The sequence below is a fragment of the Falco biarmicus genome, chromosome 5 (assembly GCF_023638135.1).
Source record: "Falco biarmicus isolate bFalBia1 chromosome 5, bFalBia1.pri, whole genome shotgun sequence".
Lineage (NCBI taxonomy): Eukaryota > Metazoa > Chordata > Aves > Falconiformes > Falconidae > Falco > Falco biarmicus.
The window spans coordinates 19,539,086-19,561,787 of record NC_079292.1 but is presented as its reverse complement, the minus strand read 5'-3'; the positions used below and the strand labels follow the sequence as shown (position 1 = coordinate 19,561,787).

The window sequence follows — 22,702 nt, the reverse complement described above, 5'->3', positions numbered from 1 at the left end:
TATCCACAGCTATCCATATTGTTTAATTGTTAACACATCCACCAGTATGGTTCTTGGCCTGTGGCAGCCAACTCTTTTGAACAATGTCTGGTTTTGGTTCAGGGGGTTGCATGAGCCAGGGCCTGTTCCCAAAAGGTTTTATAATGAGATCACCCAATATGGTGAGGGGGGACAGGGAGGGAGGATGGCAGTATAATTTAGCTGTAGAGATGTGAGCCAGGCTGTGTCACTTGCCCTCATGGCCTGAGAAAGAAAATGGGTTATGGGTTATGTCCCATTTTATTTACTGCATCAATATAGCCTGAGGGATCCTAAAACCTCCCTCAAGCACATCATTGTGAGTCTTACCCCTGCTGTTTAAACACAGAACTTTTATTTTTCTTCTCCCTGTGCTTCCCAGGGAAAAAAAAAAAAAAAAGCTGCTTTATTTTTATAGGTATAACCCAAATAGTTCAGGACTGCGTCCCTGGAAGTCCTGAACTGAGCGTTCAACATGACAGATTATGGACCAGAATTTATGTGAAACTCTGTTTGGTGCTTCCTATTGGCTAACCCTAGGTGGTTTCCTAATTACTATATAGGGTTTTTAGATCATCTTCTGAAGCTCTGTTCTCATTTCAAATTGGTCATAAATGTCTTCTAGCCTCAGTTCATAGTGGAATCCAAAATTGTCTTCAGATTTCTGCCATGGATGTAAAGACAGTAAAGAAAAAATGCATTCACAGTTTTAACTGTGACAGCTTGAAAACCACATTAACATTTCCCTGATCTTCACCAGAAAAGTACCAAAATGGTTAAGTAGTTTAAAAGCTATACTTACAAGGTGATGGAGTGCATAATGGAATATACAAAAGCAGTTTTATGATTTTACGTAGAAAAATAGGCTTGGTATGTTGTCCTTTTATTTCAGAAATGTATGTATTAAATTCAAACCACAAACAATTTTTCATCTGTTAACCTATAAACACATTAGTGGGAAAAATAATTTCCTGGACCATGCTGGAATTGTGGAAATATTTATTCATAGAATCATAGCATAATTTAGGTTGAAAAGACCTTTGAGATCGTCAAGTCCAACCGTTAACCCAGCACTGCCAAGCCCACTGCTAAACCATGTCCCTAAGCACCGCATCAACACAGTTTTTAAATGCCTCCAGGGATGGTGATTCCACCACCTCCCTGGGCAGCCTGTTCCAGTGCTTCACCATCACTTCAGTGATGATTTTTTCCTAATATCCAACCTAAACCTCCTCTGGCACAACTTGAGACCATTTCCTTGTCCTGTCACTTGTTATCTGGGAGAAGAGACCTACCGCCATCTGCCTACAGCCTCCTGTCAGGGAGTTGTACAGAGCAATAAGATCACCCAAGTCTTCTCTTCTCCAGACTCAGCCACTCCTCATAAGAATTGTAATTATTCTTCTTTACCACAGCTTCTCTTGGTCTATAGTAAAAGAGATTGCCTGTGAAGCTTTATCTGCAATTATAAAGGCCAGATTAAAATAATTCTGAAGTCATACTGTCACCATGAAAACTGAAGTTGCATGATTTGATGAGATCAGTTTTTGACTCAGTCAGTTTGTTTATCTAGTGGTAGAGGAAGATGCATGCTTGCTATTTTTACCAGATAGACATAAGATGATGAGGTTCATCTTGCCTAGATCTAGTTGAGTAAATTGATCATGCAACTCTCTTGATATCTGACAAAGTGATACACATCTCTCCATAGGCCAGTTAATCTCCTCCTAAGCAGAGTAATGGAGAGATGCACATAAATGATTATTGAGAGTTCTGTCACTGAGGCAGCACAGAATTAAAGACAAATAATACGCTTGCCAAAAAATATGCAGGTTCATCCACTCTGAATTGCTTGCAGAGTGGTTGCAGTTTCTCAAACTCTTGTAGGCCTACACATATAGCCTACACGTATATGCAGTGGTCTAAATAGCAAGTGTGATTTTTGTGCTTGGTTAACACTTCAAATTAACTTCACTCAGGCTGTTAATTTTCTGTAATACTCATAACATGATACGTCCAAAGGAAGAGTCTAATTTAATCTTTATTTTATTCCAATAGCGAACCGGACAAATGAGATAGGTAAAAAGCAACTGAGATCTGTAGGGAAAACAGTCTTTTCACGGGTAGCTCACAATTTCTGTCTCCATCACAACTCTCTTGAGTGCCACTGTCCCCTAATATCTGTAGCAGTCAGAATCCTTCTGTTCACCTTGGGGCTTATTAGCTTTTCCTGCTAGCAAGAAATACAAAATTAAAAGCAAATGAATTATATAATTAGGCAATTGTATTTTCTTCAGTACAGTACTTCTTCCTCTATTTTATGTAGCTTTCTTTTTCATCTACTTTTTGCTTGTTTTCCTTTGATGTCCTTTGTCCTAGGATAAGTAGGTTGCAAGCGACCTCCAAGGTCTCTAGTCCAACATCAGGAGTAAGACCAAGCCAGGTTGCTCAGGGCTTTACCTAGTCTGGTCTTTAAAACCTCAAAGCAGGCAGAATGTACAACCTCCCTGGGCGTATTGTGACACTCACTCGTTGGCTACCCTTACATTAACTCTACACTTGTTTTGTTTGTTAATAAGTATATTGCTTTACTATATACTTTAAAGTATATTGCTTTACTATATACTTTAAATGAATAATGCAAAGAATAAAAGATTTGTATTTTGTCCCATGTTTAGTTTCAGAGTGAGAAAAATACAGAGAATTAGCTACCCATTATCAGCACAATATATTCCTGATAGAACTAACACAGCTCTGTTCTTGAACTCTCGGTGGTAGAAATTAAGACATATTTCAAATCAGTTTCAAGGCTTTAGCTGACTGGGCTGGCAGAAATGGCTGGCAGGTGCCTGTCTCTAGTTCTTCTCCATTCTAAAGGTATGAGTTTTCTAGAAGTGTTTTGCTTTGAACAGTCCCATTGAAAATCAGAAAGTATACAGCTCCTATATCTTTCTGGTTGTTCCATTATTTTTCATTATTTGAAAGTTATGTTTCTTTTTGAAGACAATAAATGGATCTCCCCTGTATGGAGGCAAGGTTGAACTTTCCCTGGGAGATGGTTCGGGGGACAGAAGTGTCCACCCACTGGTGCGGATGGTGGAGAGCAAGAGTCATAGCAAAAGGACCCAGGAACCTGTAGTTTATGCAGAACATAAGAGGCTATAGAGAAGCACAGAGAAGAAATAACCAGGCCTTGATGGTGATGGAAGACGACTTCTAGGGATCAAAGAGTACTTAGCAGTTTTCTTCAACTCAGAAATCCATTTCGTTGGTTGAAACTAAACTTAAAAGGAAGGACAGGCAAAGGGAGAGGTGTTCACAGCCGTTGTGTCTGATCTAGTTGCTCCAAATGTTCTCAGTCCTAAATTCCCTATTAAAATGAATTAAATCTGTCTTTTTCAGTTTAAAAGCCTTTTGTCTTCTTTGGAGAGATGTCTATAAGGAAAAGGTATAGACAGATGTATCTCAGTCCTTTGGCTGACTCTGGGTCCTTTCACAGAAAATGTTAGTACAGAGCATGTTTTTTTGCTAAAATTGGCTTGTTTAATTTGACTTGCTGACTCATTTTTCCAGCTGGTCTGTCATTCTACTCAATTCCAGATGAGGCAATAGGAAAAAGAAAACTCTTTTGAATGTTCCACCCTCTTGCCAAACCAAGTAACAATTAAAAACTCCAATTTTCATTGCAGTTCTTTATCTCTGTTAATTACCCAAGGAACAGTAAATCAAATATATTGTCCTCTGCTTGTTGTCAATAATTTAAATTCTAAATTCTTTATAGATTTGTTGCAGATTTTACATGCTGCTTCTTTTCCCTAAATTACATATCATTTCGCAACTTGAATCCAGTTCAGTGTTTCATTTTTACGTTTGAGATCAAATGCTAGACAGCCCAGTCTAATTGACTCGTGTTTTATACACACACAAGCAATCCACATGACTCTGTCTTAACTTAGTTACTTTTAATCCAAAAGAGACATCAAGTCACTCATCTATCTACCTAGTGGCCTTCAGTGGGTTTTTTCTTATTGTACCATAATTTTTGAGAATATGTTCTGAATCAAGTGTTTAGTGGACACTGAACTAGGAGGAGACGTGAGTCCACAAAAAAATAACAGGAGTACAGCAGGCAGAGACCTTGTGAGCGCAGAGATACCAATAGAAAATAACATCGTGATATTCAGGTTAGGAAAAATAGACAGTAATTGAGTAGACACAGAAAGATCCATTAGAAGAGTTATAGCTGACGTTTTGTAAAAGAGGTCAAGAACAAATGAGGATGGCAAATGGAGCTTCAGTTTACAATGTGATACAGTATTAAAAATATAAAAGAAATGTAGACTTATCAGGTGAAGTCAGGTTCACACTATTGATACTGGTATGTTCAAGGTAATAGAAGGTATTTTTCATCTGTCTCTATCCATATGAGCTATGAGAGAAAAATTTTGCTGTCACACATGTATGTTCATTCCCGTACTTGCCTACATAACCAGAAATGTAATTGGCTTTACTCATTATTGAGAAATGACCCTGTTTGGGATAGTCTTACTAGTTTTATTGAAAAACTTCACATTTTTCCTGTATTTTAAAAAAACAAGCACCTGAATCAGCATGCAGTGCAGCAGGCTAGTTGCTTTAAATCTTCTTGTAACTGCAGAAACAAAGGGCTTGTATGGATAAAACAAATCTTAACATATTGTTAATTAAATATGACAACTAGCACAAAGCTTGGTTTGCCCTCCTTGCGTACAGGGGTCAACACTAATAAAGTTTCACTGTTTGCTAGCTGCTGATTGATGATTTGGAGCTATTTCTACAGCTTTTGGTTAATACATAAGCTCTGATTATGTCACACTATTTTTTGTTGCTCATTTGACAAATGAAGGTTTAGGTAGTAATTACACATGATAAATATGTGATGAAAATTTGTATAAATAGTAATTTCAAAATTTAGCCATGATCAGTAATTTACAAGGAGTGTCTGAAATTTATGCTATGAATGTTATTTAAATAAAGCATTAGCATATTACTCAGTTATAGCCTGCATGCAAATTAGTTGTATTACGTTTTAATTTTAAACATAGTTATGAAGTTCCATAGAAAGGAATTAATATTCTGATTTCATGTTGTGAGCTGTGATGTGTGAAGTGAATTGGTAAATTAAAGGTCCATAAAGAAATAGGTGCCTGAAAAGAAAAGGCAATCTGGTCCTTGGACATTTCCTCAGAGGGACTTGATAATAATGAGCGACTTATTAAAACCGTAGGGAAAATATTTTCCCCTCCTTTTAAAGAAATGCTCAGTTTTGGAGCAAAATATTCAGCCAGAAGCTGAAGCATACTATTCATAATTTTTCTGTGTGTCTTGTAGGATTTTTAATATTTATACAGCAATATCAGCTTTTGGTTTTAATTTTTCTTTTGAATCAGACAATTTGGATGGAAAATAATTTCAGCTGAAAAGCCTGTCTTCAGTCCAACACCTGGATAGAACTTGGTGAATTCCTCTGAAACTATGACTCCCCTCAGTTACTGAGATAGATTGGAGTTGCATTAACTAAACAGAATAAAATTTTCTTCATAAAACAGATAGCTTTAATAAATATCAAGAGCTTAAAGTGAAATATCAGAAGCTTGACCCTTCTATGAAACTCTGTTGTTCTTATTTAGTGGTTTTATATGAAAAAGACTGAAAGTCTGAACACAAGAATTTATTTTCTGTAGTATCTGAAAATTTTGTATTTCTTTCCCTGAAATTATTTTATATCCTAAAAAATCCAGTTTTGCATTGTTTTGAATTCTACTGCAGTAAATATGTTCATTTTGATTAATTGGTGAGTGTCTAATATTGATAGGAGGTCATGTCAGCTAATATAACAAAACACGAAGAGTTATAATCACCACCCTAAGAAAAGGAAAAAGAAATTTAAATAGTTCATGGATGGTAACAAATGTAAGAGCTTTAAAGTATGAAAGATATATGGAAGAATCTTCTTGAGTTCTACCTCATGGACCAAATAATAAGAATACATAAAATATCATAAAACAGTGTACCTATTGTGGTGATAAAAAATGGAAAATTCCCCATTTTCTTTTTGTGTTCAAATGTATAAAAAATCAAATATCATTAACTTGAGAGTCACAGCTAATTAATTACATGTAGTTATTTCCATTGTTTTTTAACTTGCGTAGGTACGTGTGTTCACGTTTTCTGTTGGTCAACATAATTATGACAAAGGACCCATACAGTGGATGGCCTGTGAAAATAAAGGTACTGATTGGTTTTTTGAGACTGTTCTTTGCTAAATCTTTGGATAGGTGATATATCTTTATTAATCACTACAAATTACAGATTTTTCTTCAGCCTGATTTTTAGCTTTATTGAATTTTTTAATAAAAGGTCCAAAAAGTTACTTGACAAAACAATGTGTATATGAAATTATATATAAAAGAATAAGCTTGTATATTTATTTCTGATAATTTTATTTAAAACTTTATATTGTAAGAAAAATATCAATTTTTTAAAATAATAATATTATGTTTCAGTTTTTAGAATGCTTGTTGTAATAGCCATCTATGAAAAGATGGAACTGATGACAGATAAGAAATGAAGAAAAGCTGTTTTATATTAAGGGGATCTGGACAAAGGGACTTTTTGTTTGGTTGGTTGGCTGGTTGGATTTCTTTCTGTTTTTCTCCTAAACTTAAAAGGGACCAGATGACTTGCATTATTTTTCCCTTTTTTGATGGAAATATCAAAATTTTTCTTGCTGTGATTTCAGCTTCTAAGAGCATCTTACATTTTTTATTTTTACCCTGATCTCTTTATGTAGGAAAAAAAAAAAAAGTAAAAAAGGTGTAGGTAAGGAAGTAAAATGCTTTCTCCTAGAATTTCTACATGAAAAATGTGGTCAGAATCATTTAAAAAGAGTGTGAGAAAGATGTCTCTTAAAAAACTTACAACATAATTATGGAAGAAGAGATATGAGATAAATACAGATAAATGGAAAATAGAGAAATTATCAAACAATATTGTTTAATATTCTAAATAGAGCAATTTCAGACATGACTGAAAATGAGAAAGTATTTTGCAAATCAGTGAGAAGCAAGAGGTGAGAGGTGGGATAAATTACAAAGGGTTTTGAAAAATAAGGCTGACAGGGAAGAAGATTAAGATACAATTCTCAGGCATGAGAATAACGTAAACCAAAGCTAAGAGAAATATATAGGTAGAGAAAAAATTATATAGAAGAATCCATAGCCTGTATACATAGCCTATGTATCATAGTTTCATGAATCCCTCAATATGCTGGCAAGTTATGTGCAAGATACTACAGCTTCATGAAGAGCAGATTGTATTGTCAGATAATTACAGAAAACCAACATTTGTTTTTTTGAATAGGGATTTTTTGACCAGCGTCTTTGTATCTCAAAATACTGGGTGCGTGTGAACTCCTTTGTTCTAAGACAAATGAGGACCAGCTGGCTTAAGGCAGAACCACCTATGTCATCTTATTATTGAGGCAAAATGATCATAATATTCTGTCCAAAATTGATGTGTTTATTTGTTTGCACATCCAAAGAAGCAAAGTTTTATTTCATTTTTCGTTATTTAAAATTTTTAATTTATTATCAAGTCATGCATTGTTTATGGCAAAGTAAATGACTAACCTCGGTACTCTTACCTCTCTAGTCCTGTCCCCTTTCTTTTCAATTTGACTTACAGCTTACTTGGTCTGCAGCTGGATCTCAGTGCCTGTCTTCAGTATTATCAGTGCATACAGGCAATATTTTTAATTAAAACAAATAAATTATAGAATCAACGCTGACTAAAGACATTTTTGATGTTTAGTTAGAAGAAACACCCATTACATTGTTTCATCCTTTCCACAGAATGCCTTATATTTTTTGTACTATAAACTTCACCATTGTGGCAGACTGTAGCTATACTTGTATTCCTGTATGCATTCCCCATATAATTATGTTGCTGTCACTGCCTATTAAAATGGCCATTAAATATACTTGCACATGAGAATAACTAGGAATTCAGAAGTACAAATTCAATATGTTATCTGAGTAGAAACACACTATATACTCTCACTGCTTAAGAGTAACTAGCTTGGCCCGTATGGCATGGGGACCCATCATATATGGCTACGTGTTGTGGTGACATCAACTAAAAAAGTATTCCATATATACGTGATCATTTCTATAAAAATTAACTTAGAAATTACAAGCTAAATTAAATTCTTCAAGATTAAGAGACTAGCAATATATTGTAGTAAGATGGCATTATTTCTGTTCCAAATTTTAGGCTATTACTATGAAATTCCATCCATTGGAGCCATAAGAATAAACACCCAGGTAAGTGTGTTGGCCAAATCCAGGTGCAGTTATAATACAAAGAAGTGGATTAATTCCTGTTCTTAACTCTCTTACATTTCACCTCTGTTTGAATCAGTTAAATTTTACGATACACTACATTAAGAACACAGTAAAAAATAAGGCTTTCTTTTATATATGAAGAAATATTCTGTTAAAGTTTTGTGATTTTTTTCTTTTCTCTTTTTACTGGTTGCAGTAAGCCAATTTAAAATGTGATCCCTGTTTCCCCAGCCAGCTGTCCCACGGCAGCTTGCACATAGACTAGTCACACTAGCATCCTCTAAAGCAGGCTATGTGCACACAACGTAGCATTTGATGAGATCTGTATCTTGCAGACCTCTGCACAAGGACTGTTTGGGGCTCATTTTCCCTTCTGGCCTTTCATGGTCCCTTTTGGATCCTAGGACATGACAGCAATGTTTTTATAAAGTTCTATAAACCCAGTAATTTTTTATGATGTGTCTAAACATTCATAGTCTGCCTCCTGCCATGCTTTTAGCATGATCCTAAGGGTTTATATTATGTGGAAAAGGCCATGGATGTGTGGGAGGGCATATAGCTCTTGCTAGAGTATCTGAACAGGAAGAGTGTGACCTGGTACCATCCTGCTTGTAGGAGAGATTCCTGGACTGATCCAACCAGTCTGGGAGAGACACAGCTTTTTTCCTTCAGGAAGGATGCAGGAATATTTTAGCAGATGTGTGTGGAGAATTAAGGGCAGAGGACCCTGGCATTATATGACGTGATCCAAGCTGACAGTGTAGATGAGCAGATATTCTTTTCAGTTTTGTCTGAAAGTCCCTGCATTCACATGTCCAGAAAAGCGGAGAAATATCATAGCAGTTCTTTGTCCTTCCAAGGCCAGGCATGACATTTTTTGGCAGAAAATAAGTCCTTTTTTTGGCTTGAATAAGAATCCTTTGATTCTGTTAAGCTTTTCCAGATAGTGTCTGGCAAGAAATATCCCTAATATGATCAGACAAATAGAAAAAGTTGAAGACTGAAACAAGTTTGATGGCATCCACTTCCGAACCAGACCAGAAGTCTGACATCTCCTAAGATCACCAGCTTTACCCATACTCCTGAACTGAAGGAACACAGGGACTATGAGGTTTTATAAGTCTGATTTTTTTTGTTTCAATAGAAGTTACGCAAGTTGCTGTAGGAGCTTAACATACATAGCTGTTGCATCCTCCATCGCCTACTCTCTCTTCTGGGTTCAGCGATCTGCTTGTAATTTCATTATGTCATTATCAATTAATTTTGGAACAAAAATAGTTGTAGTTCTCACTTGGTGGAAAGAGAGCAGTGGTTATGGATGTGTAAGGTCCATGTGACTGAGACTGAAACACAGGAATTGCCTTGGCAGTAAATACCTCAAACTGAAAATCGATTATTGGGTAGTATAATTTTAAAGACGTAATTAAATACTACTCCTGTATTAGTGGTGAATTCTGACCTTTTTTTCTTTTTCTGATCTTTTAATTGTTTTTAATTCATTATTATTTTTTATACTGTTTCTGAACTTTGATATAATAACTGCCTTCTGATGGGTTTATTACACTTTTTGGCAGGAATATCTGGATGTTTTGGGAAGACCGATGGTTTTAGCTGGAGAGAAAGCCAAACAAGTCCAATGGACAAATGTCTATCTGGATGCTCTGGTATGATCTGTGTTTAGCTCTGGTAAAGGAAGAATCTTAGCAAATCAGAACTATAAAGGTCCTTTTTCCAAAGTTCTGAGGACTCAGTTTCCAGGCAGAATGAAACCTGTCAATGTTACTGGGAATTTGTACAGATTTTGAACTTGGATCTTTAAACTATCACGGTTGTTGTAATTACTTGCTTGCTCAAGGTAATGATTTCTTTAATTGGGCAGTGTATATAATGAGGAAATAAACAAAAAGATATATGAAATGCTTTTCTTACCGCTGAATTTATCACTTTGGTCTTGTAAAACAAACATATTCAGGAAACTACGAAATGCTAAGTATTATTAGCAGCAATCTAATCTGTTGCTCTAGATAACCTTCTTCTGAGTAACTCTAACTAGGCAAAAAATTACTGCAAAATGGTCATCTGGAGCCATGTATTTATCCAAGTTCGCATGGTCATCTAATGTCATGTCAAAATCCACTTCTTCCTGTCATTCAGCATTACTGTAAATTTTTTATCAACACATCATGGAACTGAGCGTGACACGGAGGAACTAGTTTTTCTTTGGAATTTCAATGGCCAGAAGTTCATTAACCATGTTTTCTTGGTTACTGTTGAGGTACTTACTGGAAACATAAAGGATGTTATGACGAAAGTTCATATGTTCTGTACATATCCTGTTGTAAAGCCAAAGCTAAATTTGTAGCTGAGGATAGAAAGGGATCTGTTTTGTGAAGTAAAACGAGTGATACCTGCAGGCTTCTGTTGTGTTACTTTGTACTTTCAGTCTTTCCTTCAACCTTTTCTTGATTCATGTGTTATATATGTGTGTTTGTGGATACAGAATTATATATGTGTATATATATGTATTTGTGTGTGTGCATACATAGATATTTATAAAAAGTAGGACAACCCAAGCTAAACTGTTGAGATAAAGACTGAAATTTGTGGACTTTTACATCACAGATGAGAGGCACAGATGAGGCACAGGTATATCTTATCCACTCTGGAGCCTTTTCCTGATTCTTGGTTTTAGGAGGGACTGGGACCTAAGTTGTTGCACTGGTTCTTTATCTTAAAATTCCTAAAGCAAATCTGCTTGTGCCTCACTGGACATTTTCTTATCCTTTTTCTTATACTGTCCAGCAGCTGTTTTGGGGCTAAGACTAAAATAATGGGAAGTATATTACATGAGGCCGTATTTCAGTTGTTCAGGTTATGAAATCCTAAAGTGGTACTTTCATTTGAGGCTGTCTTTCAAGACTGTAATAATTTGATGTATTTGTGGCAATTCACACCACTTTTCTTGCCCTGTTTCTTCAGGTTCTGTTACAGTGTTGCTGTGCCCTCACTTTCTGCAGGATAATCCCAGAATTTTCAGATAGTTTTAGGTTTACTAGTTAGTCACAATTTGTTCACAATTATTGTCCTCTCTGACTGTGCATTTTGAGGCAGGGGAAGGGTGTTGTCCCCCATACGTACCGCTCCTGTTTCATTATATATCTCATCAATGCTCTTTCTAAAAGATACCCACCTCTCCTTCTGATTGATCACCATTTCTTGCTTCTTAGAATACTCCTAAAAAGTTCACTTCTCCCTCTCTTCACCTTGTTTGTAACACTGCTAACTCTAAGTTCATCACCTTTCATCTGAGTTCATCACCTTTCATTTGATACACAAACTTAATTTCACGAAGGATGGTTTAAAACTCAAAAAGGCACTGCTAGACTGGGCAAATGGGGAATGGATTTCATCAGGGTGGGTTAAGAAAGTTTTCTCACTTATTTTTTTCTAATGAAACAAAGGGGCAAAAGTTATACAGTTCCTCAAGAAAATACATGGAAAGAGTAAGCATCAGTGAGGGGAAAAAAGATTGAAATAAACCCCAAACATTAGCAAAAATAAAGGTAGAAATCTCCTTGTGGACAATTTAGAATGGCGGGGGGGGGGGGGGGGGGGGAAGCCAAACTTTTTGAGCTATCTAAATGTATGGTTTTCTGGATCCTATATTAAGTATGAGTTGTGACTGTTAATAAAAGAAAAAGAAATTTCTTGTATCATCCCAAGTAAGTGCAAATTCTTTGCTTCAGTACCAGAAGAGACTATGTGATTTTGCAAAACTGATGATAGACATTATTGCAAGCCATTGAAAAGTAGTGATGGTATGGAAGCTAGTAGCATTACCTGTTGGATTTTTCTGTTGATTTTGCCTGTATGTATCTGTTGCAAACCTATTTAGCATTTTTAAGTTTGTTTTGGCTTTTTCCTTTTTTTTCCTTTTTCTTTTCTGTATTTTTACTCTAGCTATCTGGGTTTTTTAGCATAGTGGGTACTGTAGCTGTAAACATGTTTTCATAACATTTAGGGGTTTTAAAATTATTATATCCTGAATTGTTGCACACCGTCTCTTTTTAAAAAGTAATTTATTATTCTTACTAACACATGGGCACCAAAAAAATTATTTTTTTGTATAAATCAATGAAGTATTACTTTTTTTTTCTTTTTTTACGAATAAAATTCAATACTCTAATCTAGTGTTTAACTACAGTAACTCCTTGTTTGTTCTAATATATTATACTCCAATATTTGTTATTTAACTCAAAAGTCATTATTCTTCTCTCTGTATGTGGTTATTTCGTAGGAGCTGGGCCTTGTGATCACAGGAACTCTACCTGTCTTCAACCTGACAAAGGAACAAAATGGGAAAATAGTAAGCTGTTACTTAAAGAAAACAAGCAAACAAACAAACAAAACTACCCAAAAAAACCAACCCAAACCCCAAAAGTTATCTGAATTAAATTTAATGCTAAACTCCTTGAAAAACATGTCTTTCCATAGAGCTTTCTACAGTTTAATTGTCTTGTATGTCAGACACAAAGGGGTCATCACTAGTTACCTGATAACCTCCTGGGAACAAGAAAATGCACATCACCCTTTTTCAGTTCTCAGTTTCAGGGTATGACATTCCCTTATCCATCTCTGTGACCTGGTGGCAGTGGGAATGTGTTAAGTGCTCAATACATGGGAAGCAGATGATTATATTATTTAGGCCTTGCCAAGAAAGGAACATACACATGAACTTACAACAACTCTATGAAGCTATGACATTTCAGGGTAAAAAGCAATGATGTAGAAAGTTTAAATTGTTTGTAATGCTAACAGAAAATAGCACAGTGTACTTAGATTAAAATCTAAGTATCAAATAAATAAAATTACCCATCCCTATTACTCGCTGATATGGAATCAATTTATGTCCTCGTCACAAAATCCAAATTCTGCTTTTAAAAAATCAGATTTAAAATATGCTTTACAGTGTGTTGTAAAATACTCTACACTTGGTGTAATACTTGTGTTCATTCAGGTCAAAATATACAGAAGTTTAGGCAAGATATTCTTTCATTTGTTTTTTCAGATATTACCTAGACTTAGAATAGATAAATACAAATTAGATAACTGCCATTTATTTAATTTACTTTCAGAATAGTTGACTTATTTTCCCTTTAAAAACAAAACAAAAAAAAGAAAAGTTTCATAATCTTATCTACAAGATAATGCTTGGAATTCACTGAGTCTGGTTGCAAAGTGAGAGACTACTGTTTATCAAAGGGTGTCTTTCTGAGATGTAAAGCAGCCGTTGTCTACTACAGAGGAACAAAAGGAGAACTTGAATCTGCTTAACTTATGTCTCTACCTGAATTTTAGGTTACAGACTGAAAGATGCATCTTCCAATATCTATTCCATTTTTATTTAATATGGAGAAGGGACTCAGGTGATACCATCTAAATGACAGCCCTCCTTTTCTGTGGTAGTAAAATAAATTACAAGTGAAGTAAATGTAGTACCTGAGTCCCCAGTTTCAAATGATGGGAACTGATTGTTATAGTCACTGTTTATATTTTGTTCTGTTGGGTGTTTTTTTCAATCATCAATATACCATAGCCAAAATAGGTTAATTGTTTTGGGGTCTCACTTATCAATTGCCAGCCTAAGCATGCAATAGTAGCTCTCTGTTGGTGCTAGTAATTTAGTAACTACATCAATGGCAATATTAATGTGTCACTTTGGCTTTCACTTGTTTTGTTCTTGCATTTATTATTTATTCATCCAGGAAGGCATTCACATTCATCTTCATAAACAATTTTCATATTTTATACTAAATTCTGAATATATTGAGTGTTATTTTGAATGTCTTGGATATTATTTAAAATATTTAGAACAGACATGAGTAAATAGGCAACTTTTCAAATTGTATCTGTTAAACAAGAGATGAAGGCAAAATCAAAATTCACTGACTGTTGCAGCTATTCTGCAGTGTAAAAATGTCAAACATATTCTAACATTTTGGAATCTTACCAGAATCAGCTGATTCTTGGAGTAATGGGGGTTGATGTCTCTTTGGAGGACATAAAAAAACTGACACCCAGATTTACGGTAAGTTGCTTGCGTTTGGTGGTTTCTCTTTATGTATGATTTATGTATGATTCCTGTGCATGCTCTTTCCTAAGTTATACAGCAATGACTGGATGCAAGTCAAAATACCAGCAGGCTTCTTTTCATATATCCTTTTCCATTGTTGCAGATTTTTTGATGGTTTTCTCTCCAGCCATATATGTGTTTCTGTGTGAATTGTCCATCAGGATGCATCTGTAAAAGCCAGCTTTTACATTGGGGGATATATTCCAAGTAATTATTTTCACGTAGCTTAAAGCACGATAATTTCAGCTAATAATAATGCAGTTCTTTATAGAAAAGTTCTTTAATATACATCTGTCTGTACTGTACTCAGTATGATTGATTTATATGTTTAGACATCTAACTGAAGAATTTCTAAGAAAATAACTAGTACTGTGGAAAAAAACAGCTGAGGAAGCAAAGGAACATCACAAATTTGACTAAAGGCAAATGCAAAGTCCTGCATGTAGAATGGAACATTCCCATGCCACAGTACAGGCTGGGGCAGACTGCCTCAAAAGGCAGGGAAGGGCCGGGGGGTCATGGTGGAGGACAAGCTGAACATAAGTCAGCAGCGTGCCCTTGCAGTAAGGAAGACCAACTGTGCAGAGAACACCTGCATCAGCAGTACTGTGTCCAAGTTTGATCTACACAGTGTAAGAAATACCCTGAGACACTCAGCAGAGTCCAGCCCACAGCCACTAGATTGGCCAAGGGCCTGGAGTACATGGTACGTATGGAGAAGCTGAGAGAGATGAGTTTGTTCAGACTGTAGAAGGAACCTAATGGATTACCTAATGGGAATTATAGAGAAGATGGCCTCAATATTTCTTGAAGGTTAAGAGTGAAAGACAAGAGGCAATCAAAGTAGTTGTGGCAGTGGAGATTCCAACTGGAAAGAAGGAAAAAATGTCATTATGAGGGTGGTTAGACACTGGAGCAGGTTGCCCAGAGAGGCTACACATTTGCCATTGGAGATATGCAAAGACCCTGTGAAACTTAGTTCAACTTTGAAGTTGGATCTTATTTTGAAGTTAGCTCAGCTTTCAGTGAAAGGTTGTACCAGGTGACCTCCAGAGGTCTGATCAACTTAACTTATTCTCCAAGTTTATGATTCTGAGAGAGCAGACATTAAGAAATTATTTTCTCCATGTTAATAATTCACATTTTTGATGACGCCTGAAGCAATACATTTTCCTCAATGTGACTATTGCTTGAAAACCATTAACTAATGTTTCTTTATTACTTAAAACCTTAAAATGCTAAACTTCACTTCTATCTTTCAGCTTTGTCCAAATGGATACTATTTTGCAATTGATCCTAATGGGTATGTGCTACTTCACCCAAATCTCCAACCAAAGGTAGGCAAAACCTTCTAATTTATTTCTCTATAATAAGTGGAGATTGTCAGAAATGACAGTAACTAAGGTCTGTTGAAAGTGTTAGAGAGCAATAGTAAAGAGTTCCCAGTTGTGGAAGCATCAGGAAAATCTGTGGTGCATGTATGGCTTCATCCAAATCCACTTTAGTGAAAACAAAGGCCAGCATTGACTTGTATTGAATTTGGTTATCAAAAATTAAAAAATATGTATATTTGCATGCACATTTAGATATATATGAAATAAGTTTTTAATATTCGTATTAATATCAATGCAACTAGTGGTATAGCTGTAAGGTCATTGTGAAGAACTTGCAGTGTGTTACAAGATGCTCTTGAAGTAAACTGAGGAGTTTACTCACGCACATGCTTATTTTGTGATGCTTTCTCATTTCAGAAATTGAAACTTGCATACTTGCAAAACAACAGATATCAGGGGCAAATGCAACGTATTTGACTTGTAGTTTTGTATTTGTTTATTTGCTTATTTCCTGGTTAGCAGAGCTGAAATGTGAGCTGCAGATTTGGGATGAATCTAGCCAAGCACTCCTTCCCAGAATGCCAGATATTTTAGTAGTTCAACTTGAGAAAACTCATCTTTAAAGATGAAATCTTTATCTAAATATGATTAGAACACAACTTGCCCCAAATTTCAGAAAGTTTAAACCCAAGATTTCGGTCTGGCTTTATATCCATTAACTGTAGTCCTGACCCTGTAGGGACTGCTACATTACCCGTATCTTCTTAAATAACTTGCATACCTGGCTTTGATGAGATATTTCTACATGAATGGATAATTCTTTTTCTGAAATCAGAACTTTAGTCTTTGTTTTAGTGAAGAGTTTCTCCATTTCAGTCTTCTGTTTAGTGGAGTATTTAAAAATGCTTATATTTTAATTCCATTAGATACATACTTTCAGCAAATTTTGTCTATTCAGTTCACAGTGCAAAAATGCAGCATTTTATAAAAGACAAAGTTAAAATTTAATTAACTAAAAATAGTTTTAAAAACTCACTCTTGATTGAAACATATGGATTATTTACAGATAAAAATTAGAAATAATAACGAATTACTGTACTGAAGACCAAACTATATCCATGTAGTTCAGTTGTCAGTATTAAAATTTCTCATTAAGATGGTTTGAGCAATATATGGCCAAGATAAATGCAATTGTCAGTACACAGGCAAATAAGGTTAATAAGGCTTTTAAACTTTAGTGGCACCTTACTCTTAATTTAATTTTTAGGACTTAGCACACTTCAGAGAAACTTCTGAAGTAATGGAGACCTGTATTTGCTGCCTTTAGGCATGGAAATACTGGTTTTTTTGTAAATTGGATGCATATCCATCAGCCTTTATTCCTTCCAGCCATATTACTGTGGCAGAACAGCAGCAAGTCCTTGATCTCTCTTGACTGTGTGACTGTCCTGCCTTGTTTCTTCACCAGAAAGTCCTGTCATAGCTACAAGAGGGATAGCACACACCCCTGTTCAGTACTTCACCATCTTTAACTGTCAAAGACAGAAAAAGAAATTAAGAATTCATCTACATATCTTAATGATTCATTTAATTCTTAAGCTGGGGGAAGGCAGCATTGTGAATATTTGAATTAGTTTGCTGGTGAAGTAATGAATATGTTTGAAATCTTTTGCCAAGTGTGTAACAAAAGAAGAAAGAAAAAAAATACTTTTTAAGAGAAGAAAGAATAACTTGATTTTAACTATTGAAGAAAGATGCCTTTTGATATATTTTGAAAGGAACCTTTTACAAATAAAAGAAAAAAGAAAAATAAAGTTATTATATAGCCTTCATAATTCAGAAGGACTCCAGTTTCTGGATATAAGCATTAGGTTTTCATGTGTTAAAACATGAATGTTTTGATTTGGTGATTTTACTTGATGAATTATTCCAAGACTGATATATGCATCATCACTGACTGAATCTTTTCTTTATTAGAGACTATTAGAAATTCACATGATGGCAAGTTGTCTATTTACCTTTTCCTTATATGCAAATGATAGTATATTTTTGTTAATAGAAAGAATATAAAATGAAGCAATGTAGTATTTTCATTTTAGGCACAATCTGGTGAGGAACTGATGATTATGGGTTCTGTGCATCTCATGTGCTGTTATACTGCAGTGCAAACTCGCAACACCGGAGAATAAAGAACCTTTTTTAGAGAGTGAAAAACTCACCTGATCCCTACTAAACCTAGGCAGGCTGAGATGGGTGATGAGGTTACTAATTGTCATGGTTTCTCTGTGTCATTTAAAAGGGTATGGAAGTCCAGAGATGCTTTTACATACTGCTCCAATGTTTGATTTAGAGTACGTTTAAAAAAGGATATTTTATGAGTGATATGTTTTAAGTTGTAGAATAATGTCTAAATGTAATATTAAGCATATGCGTTATTATTATTGTTGTTGTTATTAACAGTTACACAGACTAGACATTTTCACTCCCAGTTTGTTTGGGGTGGTGCATGCTATTCAGACTGATACAAGAACTACGTTTTAAAACAAAGGTACACTACAAAGACAGATTTATTTAGAACTCATGGACTTTCTTTAACTTGTCATATTAATTTTAGTTGAACCTCCTGGTAGCTGTTAACTTATTAACAAACACCATCTTAACCCTCTTTGCCAGCAATTTTTCAATAGATGTAAACTAAACCATAACTACGTCTTTACCTTTGAAGAGGTGAGGGTGTATTGAACTTCCAATGGTCCCTTCTTCTGAATGTCTTCTGCTTTCCTTCTGAACTCTATTACCTCAAATCACAACTGGTTCAACACAATATTTTGGGAAATTGTCTTGCATTATCATCTCATAAGAAGAAGCAAGTAGAAAGTTAGAACTTGTAAAGTTGTTTGCACAAATGAGAAAATTTAAAAAAAGGCAGGTTGAAAAGCATATTAAAATCATTAAGAAATTTCCCGACATGTTCTTATTTGCACATGAAAACTATGTCAAAGCATAACACAGGAGACTTTTTTTTTTTTTTAACTTTCAGTTTAATGTAATTTTAAACTACTTGAAATACCATTTTTCAAGTTTGTGTAGTTAGTTATATTTTTAAACGTGCTTAATTTATGTTTTACTGCCAGTTTTCTGTGTGTGTTGGTGCATATGTGCATGTATTTTTCCCATTGTCCTGGGAGAGAACAGGTGGATAGTCCACCAAATAAACAGTCACTGAAGTGAGTGCCTTAAGCATGTGTTAACAAGATTGGTCTTAATTAGATAAGATTTGAAAACATTAAATAATTCAATTTCTTAATCTGGTCTAAAGATTAGTATTCTTTTCTAAATTTTCATTATGGTTCTATTCAAAATCCTTTTAATGGTAGTTCAAAAACTCCAGATGCATTCAGTAGAGTCCAGTGTTTTGTCTTATGGTTTATGGTTTTGAAAGAAATGTAAGAGGAGATGGTTTTAAGAGCAGATACAACAGTAAACAAAAAGTGAAATTCTTCTAATTCTGTATTTTAATTCTGGCAGAGTATGTGGGAGGGAGAGCTCTGTGTTAATTTAATTCACACCATTTAACGTATGTCTGGTTTTTGTTTCCCTAGACAAAACCCGTGTGTAATTCTGACAGAGAGCTCAGAACTCTTGATCGGAATGAGGGCTAGTCTCTGCTTCCAGTAAACGTGCAATGGAGAGTTTAGATGTTGAGGGAAGACTTCAGTTCTATAAGTAGACTGTTTACTAATAGTGTAAAAATATAAATTACTGCTTTTTTGTTACTTCAGCAAATTGGTGTGGGCATACCAAAAGTTAATTTGAGAAAAAGGAGACCCAATGTACAGGTAACTTTGGATGGAGGTGATTAGTGCATTACAATGCGTAGATCTGGAAATACAATTAGAAAGCTTCTGCCCTGCTTACTAGGAAAAATCTAACTAGAGAATTGTTTACTTTGACAGCTTCCAAAGCATGAAGCTTGCATCCTTCCTTGTTTAAATAATAGAAAACATGTTATTGGCTGTAGTGAAGGGCATTCCATTAAATTATGGTGCTTTACTAATAGGTGCTAATTAAAGCCGTGCTGTAAAAATTATTCTTCAGATTTTGAAATGAATTTGAAAACTGGGGAAAAAAAAAAGAGACTACTTGTGCTAGCTTTGCTTGCATAAATCCAAAGTCAAGAGAAGATAATTCTTACCACTTTATTGCCAAGTTTTATTGTACAGTGTATGCTGTATAACATCACACAATTTGAATGAGCTGTTCAATTTTTCACTGGGGAAGTCAGAGTAGGGCATACGTTTTATCTACTGTTTACATCAGGTTTTTCAGTTCAGCAGACCCAACTCCAAGACAATTAGCCACCATTAACCTGAACAGGGAAAAGAAAATTACTAACATTTTTTTACGTTATCTGCAATCCCTGAGCAGAAAACACTTAATGAAAACTTAAAAATCATTAAAGGAATAGATTAACTATGTAATTATCAAAATAGCAAAATTAGGTGCAGTACACCGTGTTAATTTCTTACACATATGGGAATATATAATGCAAAACTGGTGGCTTGCAAACACCATCAGTGAAAAACATGGTGTAAAATCCTGATCTAATTCAAGTCAGTGATTTCACTGAGCATCAACTGGCTGCACTTATACCACATGTAGAAAACCACCTCTTTGCTGGATTTTTTGTTTGTGCACTGGAGAAAGCAGAAACTCTGGGCTCCCATCCACTCCAGATGCTCCTGGGTCTCCCTCTGGGGCCCAGAATTTCGCTGCCTTCTTACCGTCATTTATTTTAAAAGCCTAACAGCCTGTGTCTTCATTAGTACTGCAGGTATGAGTAGGAACTAGACTCCTGCAACTCACAAAGAAGGCCTTCCATAGAATTTGTGAGAATACTGACCTCCCAAAACACACGACAATGACTTCAATGAACATTTTTTTATGTTGCTGCACCAGTTCTTTCTTTGTTTCCTTCTTGATTTGCCACTGAAATAATAGATCTTTGCCTTTAGTTGTCATGCTGAAAATGGATTGCACTCCCTTTATTTGCATGCTTCATTGCTAGTGATTTACTTCTGTTTTGTTTTATTAAGTTGTGCTGGTGAATGTGGTGGTGTTGCGCTTATTCTGGTCATGTCACATGCATGACTGGATAAGAAGAGCAAACTGAACAGTAAGTTTGTTTCTTCATGGCTTGGAATAAACCCCATGAAATGGCAACCTTGGAAGAAAAAAATATGGAGCCCAAATACGGGTAAAAACACATTCGGGGAAAAACACATAGCGGGGAAAATACTCTTCCATTTAAAGTACGGGGCTAGGAATTTTCTATGCTAATTGATAATGGATTTCTTTGTGCCTCAGGCACATCATATAATGTATCTGTACATGCTTAGTTTCTTCATCTATTAAAAGTCAATAAGTATCTTTTAAAGAATGTGTGGTCATATAGCATCTTAAAAAAATAAGAACAAACAGTTAATGTATACTTGAATTTTGACAGCCTTTTAAAGTTGACTATTTTGTCTTTGGGACTCCTCAGCTATGGCTAGCCCAGGTTATCATTTGAAATGAAAATTGACCTTGATTTGATGTGATGGCTTTTTTTTTCTTTTCTTTTTTTTACCATTTCTTTTCTTCTCTGTTCCTTTGTGTGTTGGAATGGAATGTGAACTTCATAAATGCCTCCTCTGCCATGCCAATGCCTTCATGCATGCTGTTTGGGTTTGACCATGCTATTCATTATCCATTGCATGTAAGAAAATGTTTTTTTTTTTTTAATTTATTTTTACATTTTTCCTTTTGGTATTTATTTTAAGAGTGTGGATTTGTTGGGGGGGAAAGGCAACTGCATAACAGTAACTAAATTGTTTTGAATTAATAGAGAGCATATGTTAATGATATTATATTAAAGTTGCTAGTTTTATCTATCTTACATAAATAGGAACATAAAAATTTATTTGAAGTTATCAGTAGACATTTAAAAGAAATATCCGGAATCTTTGTCTGCAGTCTCTCTAGTGCATATTGTCTTTCTGAGAAAAAAATTATTGGCTGTTCTCTTAGCAGACATTAAGCCTTACTTGCTAAGAACAGGAATGATTCCATATACCCAGAAACATGTATATTTGTTCCTCAATAAATAGTCCTCCTGATACGAACATATCTTTTAGCAGCTGTTCAGTGTTACTTTTTTCCAGTAAAAACTGGAAATACCTACAGATATTTTGACAAAACATGCTTGCGTTCTTTGATATAGTATTCACATGTACTTTTATCATGTAACTTTGCCAAGGAATGTTAGGATGGGCGAAATATAATCACCATTTTGAAAGAAGGGACTTTAGTCTACCCTGTAAATAAATTATTATAGCTGAATCACTGAAATCCCCTAAAAATGTCACTATCAGAAATTACACTAGTCTTGAAATAAATTAGCTGATGACAATTTTTGTATTGATATTTGTATGAGAAACAGTTACTGAGAAAACTGTGCCCTGCGATCCTTTCATGTATGCACTGTCCTGTTACACAAAGTAAATTATTATCAATTAAAAAAAAAAAGGACTTTTTTCATCTTCTATTCTAAACTATCAGATGTAAATGGTTAAATAATATATCTCCATATCTTTTTTCTAAAGATACTTCATTAGGTGAGTGCTGAGTGATAAGGGTTGAGGATTTTTACACCTCGGGTGATACAAAGTCAATGGGGCTTAGCCAGAATTACTCAAAAAACCAACAACATTGGATTCCTAAGAACTCATATGGAAGATGGCTCTGTCCAAGTAAATGCAGACTACAACTGAGACAGGAGCAGAGGCTGGAGG

At 35.1% G+C, this 22,702-nt stretch overlaps 1 protein-coding gene across 11 annotated transcripts in view; it reads left to right on the top strand.

Annotated features, from left to right (window-relative positions):
• CACNA2D1 (calcium voltage-gated channel auxiliary subunit alpha2delta 1) overlaps nt 1-22,702 on the top strand; it is a 436,670-nt gene that overhangs the window by 365,272 nt on the left and 48,696 nt on the right. For 5 of the 11 annotated variants that reach the window (XM_056340756.1, XM_056340755.1, XM_056340754.1 and 2 more), the window contains exons 13-18: nt 6,210-6,288; nt 8,332-8,381; nt 9,977-10,066; nt 12,700-12,768; nt 14,416-14,490; nt 15,798-15,872. In XM_056340756.1, the coding sequence (XP_056196731.1) occupies nt 6,210-6,288; nt 8,332-8,381; nt 9,977-10,066; nt 12,700-12,768; nt 14,416-14,490; nt 15,798-15,872 (438 nt within the window). Of the gene's footprint in view, nt 1-6,209; nt 6,289-8,331; nt 8,382-9,976; nt 10,067-12,699; nt 12,769-14,415; nt 14,491-15,797; nt 15,873-18,329; nt 21,628-22,702 lie in introns of all 11 variants that reach the window. The other 6 variants (XM_056340748.1, XM_056340751.1, XM_056340750.1 and 3 more) reach the window with 3 other exon arrangements.